At 42.0% G+C, this 17,633-nt stretch overlaps 2 protein-coding genes across 5 annotated transcripts in view; one reads left to right on the plus strand and one right to left on the minus strand.

The window, feature by feature from the left end:
* Positions 1-5,199, plus strand: part of elovl1b (ELOVL fatty acid elongase 1b) — a 30,309-nt gene extending 25,110 nt beyond the window's left edge. For all 4 annotated transcript variants that reach the window (XM_060941693.1, XM_060941692.1, XM_060941691.1 and 1 more), the window contains one exon: positions 4,321-5,199. In XM_060941693.1, coding sequence (XP_060797676.1) covers positions 4,321-4,677 — 357 coding nt within the window. In that variant the 3' untranslated portion in view covers positions 4,678-5,199. The remainder of the gene's footprint in view (positions 1-4,320) is intronic.
* A 42-nt stretch (positions 5,200-5,241) lies between these two features.
* zfyve9b (zinc finger, FYVE domain containing 9b) overlaps positions 5,242-17,633 on the minus strand; it is a 32,143-nt gene continuing 19,751 nt past the window's right edge. Inside the window, exons 13-16 of the mRNA XM_060940593.1 lie at positions 12,873-13,035; positions 12,601-12,706; positions 12,312-12,488; positions 5,242-6,509 (exon numbers count right to left, since the gene is read on the minus strand). Of these exons, the coding sequence (XP_060796576.1) occupies positions 6,348-6,509; positions 12,312-12,488; positions 12,601-12,706; positions 12,873-13,035 (608 nt within the window). The 3' untranslated portion in view covers positions 5,242-6,347. The remainder of the gene's footprint in view (positions 6,510-12,311; positions 12,489-12,600; positions 12,707-12,872; positions 13,036-17,633) is intronic.

Genomic DNA, 17,633 nt, shown 5'->3' on the forward strand with positions numbered 1-17,633 from the left:
TATCAAACATAATTTTTTGACAACGACAAGTATATTAATTTTGCGACCAAAGTCACCTACCCTTTTAATTTCCGCGCGTGATGTCATCAGCAGGTTCCCCTTCTTGTGTACCACGTGACGTGGCACATATTATCAGCAGTGGCGGATAGAACGCGATAAAAATAATACCAATAAATCTAGCTAATACCAATAAATCTAGCTAACTGAAAGATTAACTCAAAATTTTTCACAATTTTTTTGGCCCCCATACACGAGGAGAAATGACTCTCTCACTTTGGGGGTTTCCTGGTCTAAAAATAGACCGACACGTGGTACACAAGAAGGGGAACCTGCCGATGACATCACGTTTCGCTACCGCGCGGAAATTAAAAGGGTAGGTGACTTTGGTCGCAAAATTAATATACTTGTCATTGTCAAAAAATTATTAATTTTGCGACCAAAGTCACCTACCCTTTTAATTTCCACGCGGTAGCGAAACGTGATGTCATCGGCAGGTTCCCCTTCTTGTGTACCACGTGTCGGTCTATTTTTAGACCAGGAAACCCCCAAAGTGAGTCATTTCTCCTCGTATATGGGGGCCAAAAAATTGCGAAAAATTGAGTTAATCTTTCAGTTAGCTAGATTTATTGGTATTAGCTAGATTTATTGGTGGTATTTTTATCGCGTTCTATCCGCCATTGCTGATAATATGTGCCACGTCACACGTCACGTGGTACACAAGAAGGGGAACCTGCCAATGACATCACGTGCGGAAATTAAAAGGGTAGGTGACTTTGGTCGCAAAATTAATATACTTGTCGTTGTCAAAAATTATGTTTGATATATCATTTTGAAGCTAAAAGATTTCTCTATCTAGTGATGCCATTTATATATGTTGTCAAAATATATTGCATTTTATGCCAAAGAATACATCCAATGGTGGAATGGCACTTTAAGGCTCTACTGGGAATTAAAGAAAGAACTTCCTACTTACCGGACAGGAAGGCAACGCTATGTTGTGTGAATATATGAATGTGCTGACGAGATGTTTCACATGTGCTTATATGAAAACGGTGTCTCTCACTATGCGCACATTGTCAAAAGAACACTGATTCAGTGCATCATAAAGAAGCATACACTCACTAGGTCTGATTTATGGCATAATAAGAATGATGTGGTGAACGTACACTCTGGGCCTGAAAGAAATCAGCCCCAGCCACTACTTCATGGCATATAATATATATTGCTCCACGGAAATCCAAAATAATCCGCCACCTGTTGCACCAGATAAACATAAGTTCGATGGTAACTCGGGGTACAAGTCAATCCTAAACCGTACTTTGAGAGCAGTTAGGTTACAACTAGCACAGTGTAGAATTTTAATTACACCACAGGCAATGTGATATTTGTTGCACAGCGTGACCCATTTCACGATCGCCATAGCCTGGCAAGCCAGACTAAATGTGTGAATATTTAGTCTGGCCTCGATCCGTAGACATTTCCGACGGGTGTAGGAGGAACAACCCGCTGTCTTTCAAACTGTCTCTGTGCGTATAGGCCAACGCTCTGACCAATCAGCGCAACAGTGACTGTGACGTAGTCAGAGCGACAGAAAGCAGTGGGGGAGACCTTGAAATAAATAATTTTTCAAAATGCGTATTAATTAATAAACAGGTTCTAGATATTAAGAAGTTTGGAGATGACTACAAGTTTGGAGTCTGTACCACATACTTAACATACACTCTTATTTTTTTTCAAGGGTTTGCTTAAACTGTTTTTGAGAGTTTTTATTGAGTGGTGTTTGGTGAAATAATTTCCCTTAAATTTAAAATAACAGGAAAATAAGAAACAATCAAAAAGTAATGTTTCAAAGCTGTTTATTAATTCTTCGTACTGCACAAACTAGCCCCATCCTTTTGGCTACGAGCGGAGCCAGCTGGTAGATCAGACTTTTGTCATAGCCGGTCGGCAAAACAGCGAAAACGTCCTTCTTGAAAAGGAATGAGCGGAGAGCCTCTTCCTGCTCATGTTTCAACGAAAACTCCAAGTCTAATTCTTCTAAAACTGATTCCAAAGCGGAGTCAAACGCGCACTGTTCACTAGCCGTAGCCATCTTTCCTGCTGCGCTTTCTCCAGCGTCGCGCAGCTTTGTCGTCACTCCTGCAAAAGCCCGCCCAAAGAATCCAAACAAAAACCTTGCGTTGTGATTGGCGGGCACAATTTGATGCCCGGGGTGTTTTTGTTTATATGGTGCTAGGCAAAAATATTTTTGGCCACTAGGCGGGTGGGTCTAGTTTACTAGGCTACGATCACCAGCCAATCAGTTACATGCTATAACAAACTTGATAGATCACATCGACGAGAGATACTCCCTGGCCACTTTATTAGGAACACTCATCCACCTGCTGTTCGATGCAGTTCTCTAATCAGCCGATCCTTTGACAGCAGCACAACGCATCAAATCACGCAGATACAAATCAAAAGCTTCAGTTAATGTTCACGTCAAACATCAGAATGGGGAGAAATTGTGATCTCAAAGTGTGACTGACTTTTTCACTGTGGCATGAGTGTTGGTTTGAGCCAGATGGACTGGTTTGAGTGTTTCAGAAACTCCTGGGGTTTTCTCTCTCACACACACACACACACACACCAGTCTCTCTAGAGTTTACACAGACCAAATGGTGCGATAAACAAAAAACACTGAGCGAGCGACAGTTCTGTGGGTGGAAACAAACGCCTTGTTGATAAGAGAGGTTCGAGGAAAACAGCCAGATTGGTTCGAGCTGCCAGGATGGAGATAGTAACTCGTACGGTATAATCGCTCTTTACAATCGTAGTGAGCAGTAAAGCATCTCCGCATGCAACAGCAGAAGAACACATTGAGTTCCACTCCTGCGGCCGAGAACGGGGATCTTAGAACCAAGAACAAGTTCTTATTAAAGTGGCCGGTGAGTGTATATTGACTAACAAGCAGGTTTTCCATCGACCGTAAACCACCTAACTTGGTTTTTGTTTTCTTGAAACTTGCTGCTTGAGCAGCATCCTGATTTGGTCTGGAAGTGACGAAGCATGTAAAAGAGAGCATTTGCTGAAAGTTTTAACTCCTGCAAGGAGGGAGTAAATAATGTGAAATACTCGTACCCAGGACCATTCACTTTACACAGTCTTACAATTACACATTTCACACAATCCGGTTTGGTCCAGTGGCTTAGCATGAGCCGCTTTTACAATGTGACTTCATAACCTTTGTTCTGTTGTAAGTGTGCTGCTGATCCTCCCCATCGCCATAGAAAAAGGTTTTGTGTGTGAACAGATCAGTTTTATGAATATTGGGAGTCCAACAGTGTGAAGGCTAAAATGGGGAGGCTTAGAAAAATGTCGTTCCAGTTTAAATCGAGTCTCGTGCAAAGGTTGCCCATGGGTTTTGAATGGGAGAGGTTGGAATTCTACTTTTATAGTTTATCTACCCCCCCCCCCCCCCCCCCCAAAAAAAAAAAAAAAACTGAATATGGAGGACCAAAAATTGCAACTCTGAGAACACCAATGAGGGAATTATAAAGGCACGTCCGGTCATGGTCCTTCTGACAATTTTTGTTACTTGTGATAATGAAGGAACATTTACAAGATGCAGTGTATAGTATTTGTCTTTACATGCATTTTGTTCGAAGATTATGCAAACTTTTTTTTTTTTTGTATGTGATTGTATGGGGGGAGGAGACCCTAAAGTCTTTTAGGCTTAAAGAAGAAAGATGACTATCATTTTTGATTTCATACACTACCGTTCAAAAGTTTGGGGTCACTTTGAAATGTGCTTATTTTTGAAAGAAAAGCACTGTTCTTTTCAATGCAGATCACTTTAAACTAATCAGAAATCCACTCTATACATTGCTAATGTGGTAAATGACTATTCTAGCTGCAAATGTCTGGTTTTTGGTGCAATATCTCCATAGGTGTATAGAGGCCCATTTCCAGCAACTCTCACTCCAGTGTTCTAATGGTACAATGTGTTTGCTCATTGCCTCAGAAGGCTAATGGATGATTAGAAAACCCTTGTACAATCATGTTAGCACAGCTGAAAACAGTTGAGCTCTTTAGAGAAGCTATAAAACTGACCTTCCTTTGAGCAGATTGAGTTTCTGGAGCATCACATTTGTGGGGTCGATTAAATGCTCGAAATGGCCAGAAAAATGTCTCGACTATATTTTCTATTCATTTTACAACTTATGGTGGGAAATAAAAGTGTGACTTTTCACGGAAAACACAAAATTGCCTGGGTGACCCCAAACTTTTGAACGGTAGTGCATATCTGACCATACATTAAGACATTGTGTCTTTTTATAGGTGCAGTTTGTGCTGGTGTCCCTTCATGCTACACAGTATTACTTCATGTCCAGCTGTGATTACCAGGTGCCTGTGATCCTCCACCTCATCTGGATGTATGGCACCTTCTTCTTCATCCTCTTCTCTAACTTCTGGTACCAAGCCTATGTGAAAGGCAAGAGGCTGCCCAAGAGTACCGAACAGCTGAGTCAGAAAGGCAAGACCAGTGCCGTTCTGTCCAACGGAACCACGACCATTGCTAACGGAGCCTCGCTTATGGCTAACGGCAATGGCATACATCACGAGAACGGCATGACCAACGGGAAGAAGCACTACGAGAACGGGAGTGCACACAACGGTAAGATGAAGAAAGCTTAACGGCTGAGAGAAGAGCATCCAAAACGTATGACCACGAGTGCCTGCATACAACGCCACGGATTCCAAAGAGTGTTTTGGGACTCTTTTTTTTTTTTTTTTTTCTCCCCTCAGCCTGGTTTTGTTTATTTTCCCCCCCTTTTTTTTTGTAGTTTTAAGGTGCACAAATACATGGGGAGATGAATGAGTCTGGGATCCCTGTTTGTATTTTTTGTTATTAATTTTAATTGTTAATCTATAGAAAATAAATAATGAGCACAATAATATGAAGAGAAGAGATGTAATTTAATGACTGGCTGTGTTCTTCACTGATGGTGCTCACCTTCTCATGAGTGAGTGCACTCCTCCCATTCCTTACTCAGACTCCCAAGTGACCAATGGCAATGTACATTTCTCTTAAGACAACCTGAGCTCCAGCTGTAAATACTGTAGGTTTACTGTCAAAACTAATGGGATTGATAGGGCTCTAAATTTGTTACTTAAGCATATTGACTTGAAGATATCAAAATAAATTCCATTTTAAAATAGTGTTTCATGATTATTCTTTTTTTTTTATTTTCTGGTATTTGCATAACATCTTACAAGGCTTTCTTTACACGTCTTCAAACATTATGTACATAATTTCACAACTCCTTGACACGCTGTTGAAGGTTGTTAGTTGTACTTGTTCGGAACAGACAGCTGGTGCTTTTTATATTGGTTGAGCAACATCTCGTTGTTTGAGTGTCACCACTGCATGCTTTCAGATGCTTCAGTAATCTCAGTTATGTCAAACATGTAGGATGACAACAAGATCTCTATTCTCTTTGCTGAAAGGACCAGTGGAGACTAATATGCAGCTGAAAGATCAGCAAGCAGCCTACTCTGTGTGTGTGAGGGAGAGCGAGAGAGCGAAAAGTAGGTTGACTGAGTACATTCAGTAGAAGAAAAAGTCTATAGAGTGGCTATGAAAGAAATATTACTCGGTGCCGTGGAAGTTCAATGCTTTCGTTGATCTATTTTAGTGCAGGATAATGCAGGTCAAAGGTCCGACCACTTCCATCTGGTTGGAACAGAGGAAGTTGGGCCTGATGTTGGTATAGCCGCTGAGGATAATGGTGTTTGTACAGTGACGCACAAGGAAAGAGCCTGTATATCTACAAACCAGCATCTGGATCTCCAACGGATTCACCATAAAATACCCCTACTGAAGTTTATCTAAGGAAGACTGAAAGCAAAGTTAAGTCATGCGAGTTAATTCCGTCCATTAAGCAAAGATGAACTTCTGTTTCCTTTGGTCATGGTGTTGTCAAGCATGGGATTTGAGCTCATGCCAAACCCATCTGACAGTCCAAGTCAAAAAATTTTTATATATAAAAAAAAAATATATATGGCACCTGAAATATGAAATGCTGTCTACTTTTCTACAAAGCAGCTGCACAGCGACCAGCAAAATTTTCGACATGGCTTATTCTAGATCAAATCTAATGGCTCAAGTCTCATCACAAAGAGCTGAAACAGGATAGATCTGTGAGAAATCTGGGTTATTATATATATAAACGCAGGTAATCTAGCCACCGTAATCTTATTCTTTCCAGTCCTCGAAAATGTATGCGAGCGGCGGGTTAAGCTGGGTCTGTAGCATCCGGCAGCACGTTGCGTTGCGTCATGATGAAGGTTTCAGCAGGTGACCTCTATGCTATGTCCTCTAGGATGTAAAAAATGAGCTCTAGCTGTAGAGCTGTGTGTCCGTGACGCTGGCACGCACTCAGTACAACTGCACTTAGGGACTGGTTTAGACTGTCCTGGTAGTGCAGGGGCAGAGGCTGGCCGTTACTGCCTGCCAGGAACTCCATCTGGAACAAACAGAACAAATGGCTTTAAACTAAACACATGAAACAAATATACAGTAGCTCCCTTTAGGAGTTGAGACAGACTCTAAAAGTGTACAGAGTGGATATGGCATTTAAAAAAAAAAAATGGTATGATAATCGTACACGGTGGTGCTTGAAACTTTGTGTACCCTTTATTTTCTATGTTTCTGCATAAATGTGACCTAAAACATAATATTTTTACGCAAGTCCTTAAAGAGAACCCAGTTAAATGAGAGAAAAATATTGTACTTGGTCTTTTTTTTTAAGGAAAATGAACCAATATTATATATCAGTGAGTGGCAAAAGTATGTGAACAGCACGGTGGTGTAGTGGTTAGCGCTGTTGCCTCACAGCAAGAAGGTTCTGGGTTCAAGGCCGGCAGGGGCCTTTCTGTGTGGAGTTTGCATGTTCTCCCCGTGTCCGCGTGGGTTTCCTCCGGGTGCTCCGGTTTCCCCCACAGTCCAAAGACATGCAGGTTAGGTTAACTGGTGACTCTAAATTGACCGTAGGTGTGAATGTGAGTGTGAATGGTTGTCTGTGTCTGTGTCAGCCCTGTGATGACCTGGCGACTTGTCCAGGGTGTACCCCGCCTTTCACCCGTAGTCAGCTGGGATAGGCTCCAGCTTGCCTGCGACCCTGTAGAAGGATAAAGCGGCTAGCACTGTTGCCTCACAGCAAGAAGGTTCTGGGTTCAAGGCCGGCAGGGGCCTTTCTGTGTGGAGTTTGCATGTTCTCCCCGTGTCTGTGTGGGTCTCCCCCACAGTTCAAAGACATGCAGTTAGATTAACATGGGGCGGCCTTGGGCTGAAGTGCCCTTGAGCAAGGTACCTAACCCCTGACTGCTCCTTGGGCGCTGTAGTATGGCTACCTACAGCTCTGGGGGGGGTGCACGTGTGTTCACTGCTTCAGATGAGTTAAATGCAGAGGATGCATCTCCCTGTGCTTGAAGTGTGCATGTGACAAATAAAGGCTTCTTCTTCTTAGTATCTGGTGTGACACCCCTCCCGTGTGCAGCAATAACTGCAACTAAATGTTTCCAGCGACAGTTGATTAGCCCTGCACGTTGGCTTGAACGAGGCTATACTTCTTTTTTCTTATTTGCAAAACGTTTTATGTGACAACCACGTATTGTCAAATTGATGCATGTGTTCTCTGCATTTTAGTGTTGTCTTAATTTGGAAGTGTTGTGGCCTCTCTCAGCCACCGTACATATAGGCTTAAATAGCATTAAGGAAATATTACATATATTTCTAAATGATATTTACATCTAAATATTTAAACAACTTGGAACACGTTACCTTTTTTTTAACCCACCCATTTTTAATCGATCAAAAATATTGGAACACTTGACCAACAAGTGTTTCTTGTTGCCCATTTGTGCCCTTGTTTAAACGATTAATAGCTCTGAAGGTCTACTTTTGGTTTGAGCCCTGGGTTTTGCCTGTGAAGACCACATTTGTTGTTAAAAAGGATAAACCAACATGAAGACCAGAGAGCTGCCTTTGGGAGAAAAACAAGCCATTTTGAAGCTGAGAAAAGAGGGAAAAAATCAATCAGAGCCATTCCACAAGCAATACAACAATTTGGAATGTCTTGGAGAAAGAAAACAAAAAACACTGGTGTACTAACAACCAGATATGTAACAGGTCACCCAAAGAAAACAACAGCAGTTGATCAGAGAAACATTATGAGAGCTGTGAAGAAAAGCCCCAAAAGGGGTGAAGGTATCACAACCCACCATTTGAAGAAGACTTTGAGAGCAGAAATATAGAGGCCATGCCATAGGATGCAAACCACTCATCAGCAGTAAGTATCAGAAAAACAGATTGGAAATTGCAAAGAAGTACAGGAATGAGCCACAAAAGTTCTGGAGCTGAGATTAACCTCTACCAACATGTGGAGAAAGAAAGGCCCTGCTCGTGATCCAAAACATACAAGCTCACTGGTCAAGCATGGTGGAGGTAGTGTCGTGACTTGGGATTGCATGGCTGGAACGGTCTCACTAATCTTTATTGATGATGTAGCTCATGATTGTAGCAGCAGAATGGGTTCAGAAGTCCACAGAAACATTCTGTCTGCCAGTTTACAGAGAAATGGATCCAATCTAATTAGGAGGAACTTCATCATGCAGCAAGACAGCGACCTAAAACACACTGCCAACACAACAAAGGACTTCATCAGGGGGAAAAGTGGAAGGTTTTAGACTGGACCCAATTGATCAGCATTTCACTTCCTGAAGAGGAGACTAGAGGGAAAACAGACCAAAAACAATCAACAACTGAAAAAAGCTGTACAAATAGTACAAGCCTGGAAAGGCATCACAAAAGAAGAATGCAACAGTTTGGTGGTCTCAGTGAGTCAACAGCTTGATGCAGGTATTACAATCAATAGATATGTAACCAAATCTTGTGTGTTATTTACTTTAGGGCTGTTCCAATACTTTTGCTCACCCAACGATTAGGTGGTCTGCCACCAAAGATACCATGTTTTAAGTTGTTTAAACTGAAATTCTGGGGGCGTCGTGGCTCAGGTGGCTAAGGCGCCATACCATAAATCCGGGTTCCATTCCGACCCGAGGTCATTTCCCGATCCCTCCCCGTCTCTCTCTCCCGCTCGTTTCCTGTTCTGTCTCTACACTGTCCTATCCAATAAAGGTGAAAAAAAGCCCAAAAAATATCTTTCAAAAAAAAAACTGAAATTTTATCTTCTCATGTTCATCTTTTAATCTTTTGATGCTGTGTAAATGGCAGAATTGATATTACTGGAAGAGTCAGTGCATAGTGCCTGTAGGAGGTAACGTATATTTAGAAACCAGTAAAGAATTTTTTTTTTTCCCAGAGGATGAAAGTTGGCTTATAAGTTGGTTCTGTTTGACACGACATCTAATCAATTTCAAAAAGCTTTGTCATAGTTTGGCCCCCAGCAGCAGAGTAATTCTGTAGATCAGCAGTAATACATTTTTTACTGAGTTTTTGTGTCATCATTTTCTTTCGACCTCACTTATATTGCACTGGATGGATGACACCAAATTCACCTCTGAAATTTCTCTCTGTATTTCGGGCTTTATATATATATTTTTTTTTTCCTCAAAGACATGATTCAAAAGAACTTCAACTTCAGAGTAATTCTTCCTTTTTGGCTATTTATTAGCCATTTTACACTTTCCGCTCTGTGAACTTGGCCTTTTTATAGAGTTTTTTAGGGCATCACCAAAGGCACATCAGCTGTGGCGTACACGTGCCCCGTGATTTACAGGTCACTGCCATTTATCATTATACAGTAGAGATAAAAAGTCTACACACCCTGTTAAAATTATAGGTTTTTCTGATGCAAAAAAATGAGGCCACGATAAATAATTTCAAAACTTTTCCCACCTTTAATGTGACCTATAACCTGTACAATTCAATTGAAAAACAAATCTGTTAGGGGGAAAAACATAAAAAAAAGTACAATAAGCTGGTTGCATAAGTGTGCACATCCTTAAACTAATACTTTGTTGAAGCACCTTTTGATTTAATTACAGCATTCAGTCTTTTTGGGTCGGAGTCGATCAGCCTGACACATCTAGACTTGGCAATATTTGCCCACTCTTCCTTGCAAAAGCGCTCCGAATCTGTCAGGTTGCGAGGGCGTCTCTTGTGCACAGCCCTCTTCAGGTCACCCCACAGATTTTCAATTGGATTTAGGTCTGGGCTCTGGCTGGGACGTTCCAAAACTTTTGGGGGGTCATTGTCATGCTGAAAGATGAAATTCCTCTTCATCTTCAGCTTTCTAGCAGACACCTGAAGGTTTTGGGACAAAATTGACTGGTATTTAGAGTTATTCATAATTCCCTCCACCTTGACTAAAGCCCCTGTTCCAGCTGAAGAAAAACAACCCCAAAACATGACGCTGCCACCACCATGCTTCACCATGGGTATGGGGTTCTTTGGGTGATGCGCCATGTTGTTTTTGCGCCAAACATACCTTTTGGAATTGTGGCCAAAAAGGTCAACCTTGGTTTCATCAGACCATAACACATTTTCCCACATGCTTTTGGGAGAGTTGATGTATTTTTTTATTTATTCTTTTTTTTTATACAAAATTTAGCCAGGCCTGGATGTTTTTCTTTGACCCTGCCTCATAGTCCAGACATATGGAGAATATGGGAGATTGTTGTCACATGTAGTACACAACCAGTACTTGCCAGAAATTCCTGCAGCTCCTTCAGTGTTGCTGTCGGCCTCTCGGCAACCTCCCTGACCAGTTTTCGTCTCGTCTTTTCATCGATTTTGGAGGGACGTCCAGTTCTCGGTAATGTAACTGTTGTCCCATATTTTCTCCACTTCTTGATGACGGTCTTCACTGTGCTCCATGGTATATCTAATGCCGTGGAAATGTTTTTGTCCCCTTCTCCTGACTGATACCTTTCAACACAGATCCCTTTGCTGCTTTGTAAGCTCTCTGTGAACGCTGGCTTTTGCTGGAGGATGCAACTGAGTAAATGTCTGAACTTTATTTGGGGTTAATCGGAGTCATTGTAGTTGATGGCAGGTGTGAACCCAAAAAGACTGAATGCTGTAATTAAATCAAAAGGTGCTTCAACAAAGTATTAGTTTAAGGGTGTGCACACTTATACGACCAGCTTATTGTACATTTTTTATTTTTCCTGTTTTTCCCCCAAACAGATTTGTTTGTTTTTTCAATTGAATTGTTCAGGTTATAGGTCACATTAAAGGTGGGAAAAGTTCTGAAATTATTTATCGTGGTCTCATTTTTTTACATCAGAACAACCGATCATTTTAACGGGGTGTGTAGACTTTTCATATCCACTGTACACAGTGCAATAAAAAAATAAAAAAAAAATCAGTGTTTATGAAACTTTTATAAGTCCAGCATATATTTTTAGTTTGGTTTAGCTAAAGCAAACATTTACACACCACTTTACTCAAAAATGAATGAGGTCCGTTGTGTGATGATTTACAGAGCGACTGGCAGATGCTCCATATAAACATGTATAATTGATATGGTGAAGATTTCTGTCAGGAGATATTTATTTAGCATTTGTGGAAGAAGTCTCTAGTGTCAGAGGTTTATAAGCAGAGGTAAGCCTTTAAAGTTTCTGATAAAGTCTTGATAACAATAAAAGGGGGGGGGAGGCTTAACTTTAACGTAATCAATAAAAAGTATGATGTCATTATTTAGGGGCGGCACGGTGGTGTAGTAGTGGTTAGCGCTGTCGCCTCACAGCAAGAAGGTCCAGGTTCGAGCCCCGTGGCCGGCGAGGGCCTTTCTGTGCGGAGTTTGCATGTTCTCCCCGTGTTCGCATGGGTTTCCTCCGGGTGCTCCGGTTTCCCCCACAGTCCAAAGACATGCAGGTTAGGTTAACTGGTGACTCTAAATTGAGCGTAGGTGTGAATGTGAGTGTGAATGGTTGTCTGTGTCTATGTGCAGCCCTGTGATGACCTGGCGACTTGTCCAGGGTGTACCCCGCCTTTCGCCCGTAGTCAGCTGGGATAGGCTCCAGCTTGCCTGCGACCCTGTAGAACAGGATAAAGCGGCTAGAGATAATGAGATGAGATGAGATGTCATTATTTAACAAATACAAAATTAATATTCTTTGCAAACTGCTATAGTGTATGGTATGAGTGCTTTGTGTTGTACCACATTACACCACCCCGTCATTGACTAGGTTGCTATGACAGCAGCATACTCAAGCATCATGTTTTATTCTTTAAATAATATACAGTATGAACATTGCACATCCCAGTACAGTTGTATAATTTATTTCAGCAATGTTCTCACCTTCTGTCCATCCAGGGTGACCCGCAGTGCTAATTTGGTCATACCGTCCTCTTTTAAAAGGCTCAGAGAATTGCACAGTGCCAGGCAGAACGCTCGTGCCAGTCGTTCGGTCAGACGGTTATGATTGGCGTAACTGTTCGGGCCATTAAACGGCTCCTCCTTCTGAAGAAAGAACACCTGTGGAGTCAAACAGTGGTCACACCACACTATAAAACCACTGACTGAATATGAAACAGATATCTCAATGGTAACAACGGTGTGTGTGTGTGGGGGTGGGGGGGGGTGTTACCTCTGTCCAACGTATGACCTTTCCACTGGATCTATACTCTAATCTCTGGTGGGCCTTTACACAAGTAATCGATTCCATAGATTTTCCATCAATAGGACTGATTATGCTGAGTCAGAAGACAGGTGGAGGAATAGAGGTGCAATAAACCCAGTAAGGCAGTACAATAAATGTTTATAATTAGACAATAACACTGACTATTTGGTTATTTATTACTTGAAACCTGCACCATGATAAGGATACACCTCACTATGCAAATACATTCTGTGTCTCACCCCTTATTGAAACGTGGCTCTTCATCCTGCCACCGAATGTGCACGTATTCCTGTCTTTCTGATTGGTGGAGTTTTCCACAGGTCAGGGTGAAGTCTCTCATGTCTCGAAGAGCTCGCCGTAACTCCAGCATGGTTTCCATAGTCACTTGCACCAACAATCCATCTGAAAAGAAACAAGTCATGCTCTGTATGTCAGTATAAACAAGCAATGTTCACACATACTGTTGTAAATATTTGTACAGTGAACCTGTAGCTCAGTAGATTGGATATGAAATAAGAAATAAAACAGTGAAATAGGGCTATAGTCAAAGCCGCCAAAGTCAAGTCAAGACCGAGTCAATCGGGGGATGCGGCTAAGGCATGATCAAGTTTGAATGAAGATTGAGACCAAAAGCCGAATGTTTTTCAAGGCCAAGCCTTTACTTCTACTAATGATTAAGCTACGCTTTCTAGAAGAAGGAAATGCTTATCAAACTTTGTGCATGTGGAAAGAAAAGACACCACATGCATTATTAAACTTCATTATCTCATCTCATTATCTCTAATATCTCTAATTTGGTCGTCTCACACCAAATATTGCCTTTGTTTCATTTATTATGGCTTACTGATTACTGTTTATAGTATTTTTTTTAATGTTAAAACATTTCATTTCATTATTTTTAAGCTGTTTTTGGGCTACAGCAGTTCTTTACATGTGCCAAATGCCCAGGTCAGACAGCAGGCTGCAGCTAGTTTTCAACTACTTGCATCTACCTGCGATAACAAAATCACAGGTAGATTCAAGACTGGTCTTGCGTCGACACACAACGACACAGATAATGGCAGAGTGTTGCAGAGGGTCTTTAGTAGAGGCAGGCTGAGGCAAGTGGATCACGGTCTGTTCGCATTTCGGCTGCGATTCGCTTCCAATCGGTGCAAATAGCAGGTTGGCGCATGTAGAGGCAGGCGGTCGTGCAACGCTTGAGCAACCAATCGCCGGTTGAAGCAGGTAGTGGCAGCTAGACACAGGCTGACGCAGGGGAAGACAAGTCTTTAAAGATGGCTGCGATCTCTCCGCAGACTGCACCTGCAAATAGTTTACAACAACCTGCGAGCAGTCTTATGGCCTTATATTTTTTAAAGGTTTTCTGTGCGCTGCGTCAACCTGCGTCTAGCTGCGTCTGCTTCCAACTGGTTGATTCAGCTTAAAAACTCTGCGTCTTGCAATGCGTCTGACCACAATGAAGGATTTGATGCAAAACGCATGCGTCCACCTGCGATCGGTCGCCACCCGACCGATTGCAGGTCGCAGCATGCCGTCTGACCTGGGCTAAAGACTTTTGCACAGTACTGTATATTGCGTTCACTATAATGTCAGGGGTGCCAAAAATAGTAGCGCATTTGTTTTTCTCATCTCATTATCTGTAGCCGCTTTATCCTGTTCTACAGGGTCGCAGGCAAGCTGGAGCCTATCCCAGCTGACTACTGGCGAAAGGCGGCGTACACCCTGGACAAGTCGCCAGGTCATCACAGGGCTGACACAGACACAGACAACCATTCACACTCACATTCACACCTACGGTCAATTTAGAGTCACCAGTTAACCTAACCTGCATGTCTTTGGACTGTGGGGGAAACCGGAGCACCCGCAGGAAACCCACGCGGCCACAACCCGGACCTTCTTGCTGTGAGGCGACAGCGCTAACCACTACACCACCATGCCACCCTTATTAAACTTTGTTTTTTTAATATAAATTCTCAGCTGAGACCAAGACCATATTTAGAAATACCAATACTGAAGACTGAGACAAGTCCAAGTACAAAAGTCAGTAAGTCTGAGACAAGTTTATTAAATAAGTTTATTAAGGCCATAATAATAAAGCGGCTAGAGATAATGAGATGAGATGAGATAATAAAAAGGTTCATATGTCTGAAACGGCCACATGGGTTTCCTCCGGGTGCTCCGGTTTCCCCCACAGTCCAAAGACATGCAGGTTAGGTTAACTGGTGACTCTAAATTGACCGTAGGTGTGAATGTGAGTGTGAATGGTTGTCTGTGTCTATGTGTCAGCCCTGTGATGACCTGGCGACTTGTCCAGGGTGTACCCCGCCTTTCGCCCGTAGTCAGCTGGGATAGGCTCCAGCTTGCCTGCGACCCTGTAGAACAGGATAAAGCGGCTAGAGATGATGAGATGATAGATGTCTGAAACGGCTAACTATTAGCCAGGAATTGGACCCATGAGCACAATATTCCTGCACACAGTGAGTAGGATGGTGAAGGAAGGAAAAAGAGCCCAAACATCACAGTTTTAGAACAGTACAGTCGAGTTCATTCTTGTGTTGTCACATTTTTAAAATCAACCATCACTCAAACACCACTTTCATAACCACAAGCTGTGTGGAAGTTTTGCAAAAAAAAAACAACGAAGAGACGAAGCCCATCCTGAGAGCATCTCGCACAACTTCACCAAGCATCATTAGATTACAATTGATGTAATATATTGTGGTCAAATGAGATCAAGCTGGAACTGGAACTGCACGCATGGGAACTGGAAACAAGGAAAAGTACCATACATGAAAACTACTGCGCAATATGGTGGGTGGATTATTAATGCTTTGGGGTCATAAACGTCTCCGAGTTTGAACCTGACTAAAGTCCACATGCACAAACCTGTGAATATAAAGGAGCTTCAGATGTTCTGTGACCGCAAGTTAGCCTAGTAGTGGTTAGCATGTTCTACTTGTGGTCAAGTCATACCAAAGACCATCATAAAAATGGTATCTACTACCATCTGGTGAGACACGCTGCAACAGGAACCAGCTCTTCACTGTAACACTAGCTATGTAATTCCATAGCTATGGCTATAGAAAGGGAGATTGGTGCCTTAAGAACGTGGTTAGTACTTGGATGGGAAACTCAAATGATCTGTATGGAAGAGTGGACCAAGGTCTTTCTAAAAGTGGGCAGGTGACACAAACTATTAAATGCAAAATAATTGTGCTGATTGAAAGCAATGTTTTGTAGGAAGAAAAAAATTGCACCGCTTAAAGGTAGACTGCCTTTCAGATTTTTTAAGTTTAGGTCATAAAAAGAATTTTCCCCGACACCCAATTATTTTTGTTTAGTGGACCGAAAGCTACTGAATTCAAATCACAGACTTCCAATTTTATTATTTTTTAAAAATAGAACAAGTAATGAATTTAGAGCCACATGGCCCTAAATTATCCGCTATCTTTTCCTGCTTCACCATGACGCAATACAAGATACTACGTCATGCATCACGTGGTGGGCTTTCCCAGTTTGCGCAAGGCATTGTGGGATACAAATTTGAAAAAGGAGAGAAAAATGGAGGACGTGAGTATGTGAATGAAACGTGAAAGACTGACTACAGTAACGGAAAGCGAGAAGAAAAATGTTATGTTATCTCTAGCTGCTTTATCCTGTTCTACAGGGTCGCAGGCAAGCTGGAGCCTATTCCAGCTGACTACGGGCGAAAGGCGGGGTACACCCTGGACAAGTCGCCAGGTCATCGCAGGGCTGACACATAGACACAGACAACCATTCACACTCACATTCACACCTACGGTCAATTTAGAGACACCAGTTAACCTAACCTGCATGTCTTTGGACTGTGAGGGAAACTGGAGCACCCGGAGGAAACCCACACGGACAACATGCAAACTCCACACAGAAAGGCCCTCGCCGGCCACAGGGCTCGAACCCAGATCTTCTTGCGGTGAGGCGACAGCGCTAACCACTACACCACCGTGCCGCCTACATTATGTTATATACAAAGGAAAGGAAACGCAGGACCAAACTAATAAATATCGGCGGTCAGCGAGCACCTCGGTGTGATCAGCTGTTCGTTTAGCAACAGAATGATGGAACTGTCAGTGTACGGTCAAAGGTAAACCTGTAGATGGCAGTAATGAGACACTGGATGCCAGCTGCCGTAAAACCCAAAAGAAGAAGAAAAAGAAGAAGAAGAAGGTAAACCTGCGCATGTGCACACGGACTTCCTCTCTCTGCTTGACTGCGTGAAGCGAGCGATTTCATGCACATTATTTGCTCAGGAATCCCCTCAAATTAAATAATTTCCCAGCCGCAGAACGGCCTGATAGTTTTGAGATATTACAGAAATAAACATACATCACAATGACCAAATTTCAGAGGGAACTAAATTTCACCGATTTTATGAAATCGAAAGGCCGTCTCGCTTTAAATGTTTCTTTGAAAACAACGTGAAATATCACTTATTGTATGTGATGTGATCTACAATACTGTGCAAAAGTCTTAGGCACACTTTTTTTTTCATACAAACTTTGTTATAGATTTCTGTGTTATGATTTCTGCATTATCGAGTCAGTACAAAAACATTTTAGAGTTTCAAACGTTTGTTTTCCAGCACAAAATGAAATGCCACGGGAAAAAAAATTGTATCTGAGCAGCATATTACATAAGAGACGACTTTTCAGATTAAAAAAAAAAACATACTGAAGGCTGCTGGGTTTTGGTGCAAAATGAAGAAGCGAGTGCGACAGTCAAAGTGTTCAGAAGAACCGTGGCTGGTTCTGGAAGACGCTCAGTAAAACCTCCAGCTCATTTCCGCATAAAACTGCACTCATTGTACCAGAGACTTTTTCTTTTTTTAAAGCAAAGGGTCGTCTCACACCAAATATTGCCTTTGTTTCATTTATTATGGCTTACTGATTACTGTTTATAGTACTTTTTTTAATGTTAAAACATTTCATTTCATTATTTTTAAGCTGTTTTTGGGCTAC

The sequence above is a fragment of the Neoarius graeffei genome, chromosome 15 (genome assembly GCF_027579695.1).
Source record: "Neoarius graeffei isolate fNeoGra1 chromosome 15, fNeoGra1.pri, whole genome shotgun sequence".
Lineage (NCBI taxonomy): Eukaryota > Metazoa > Chordata > Actinopteri > Siluriformes > Ariidae > Neoarius > Neoarius graeffei.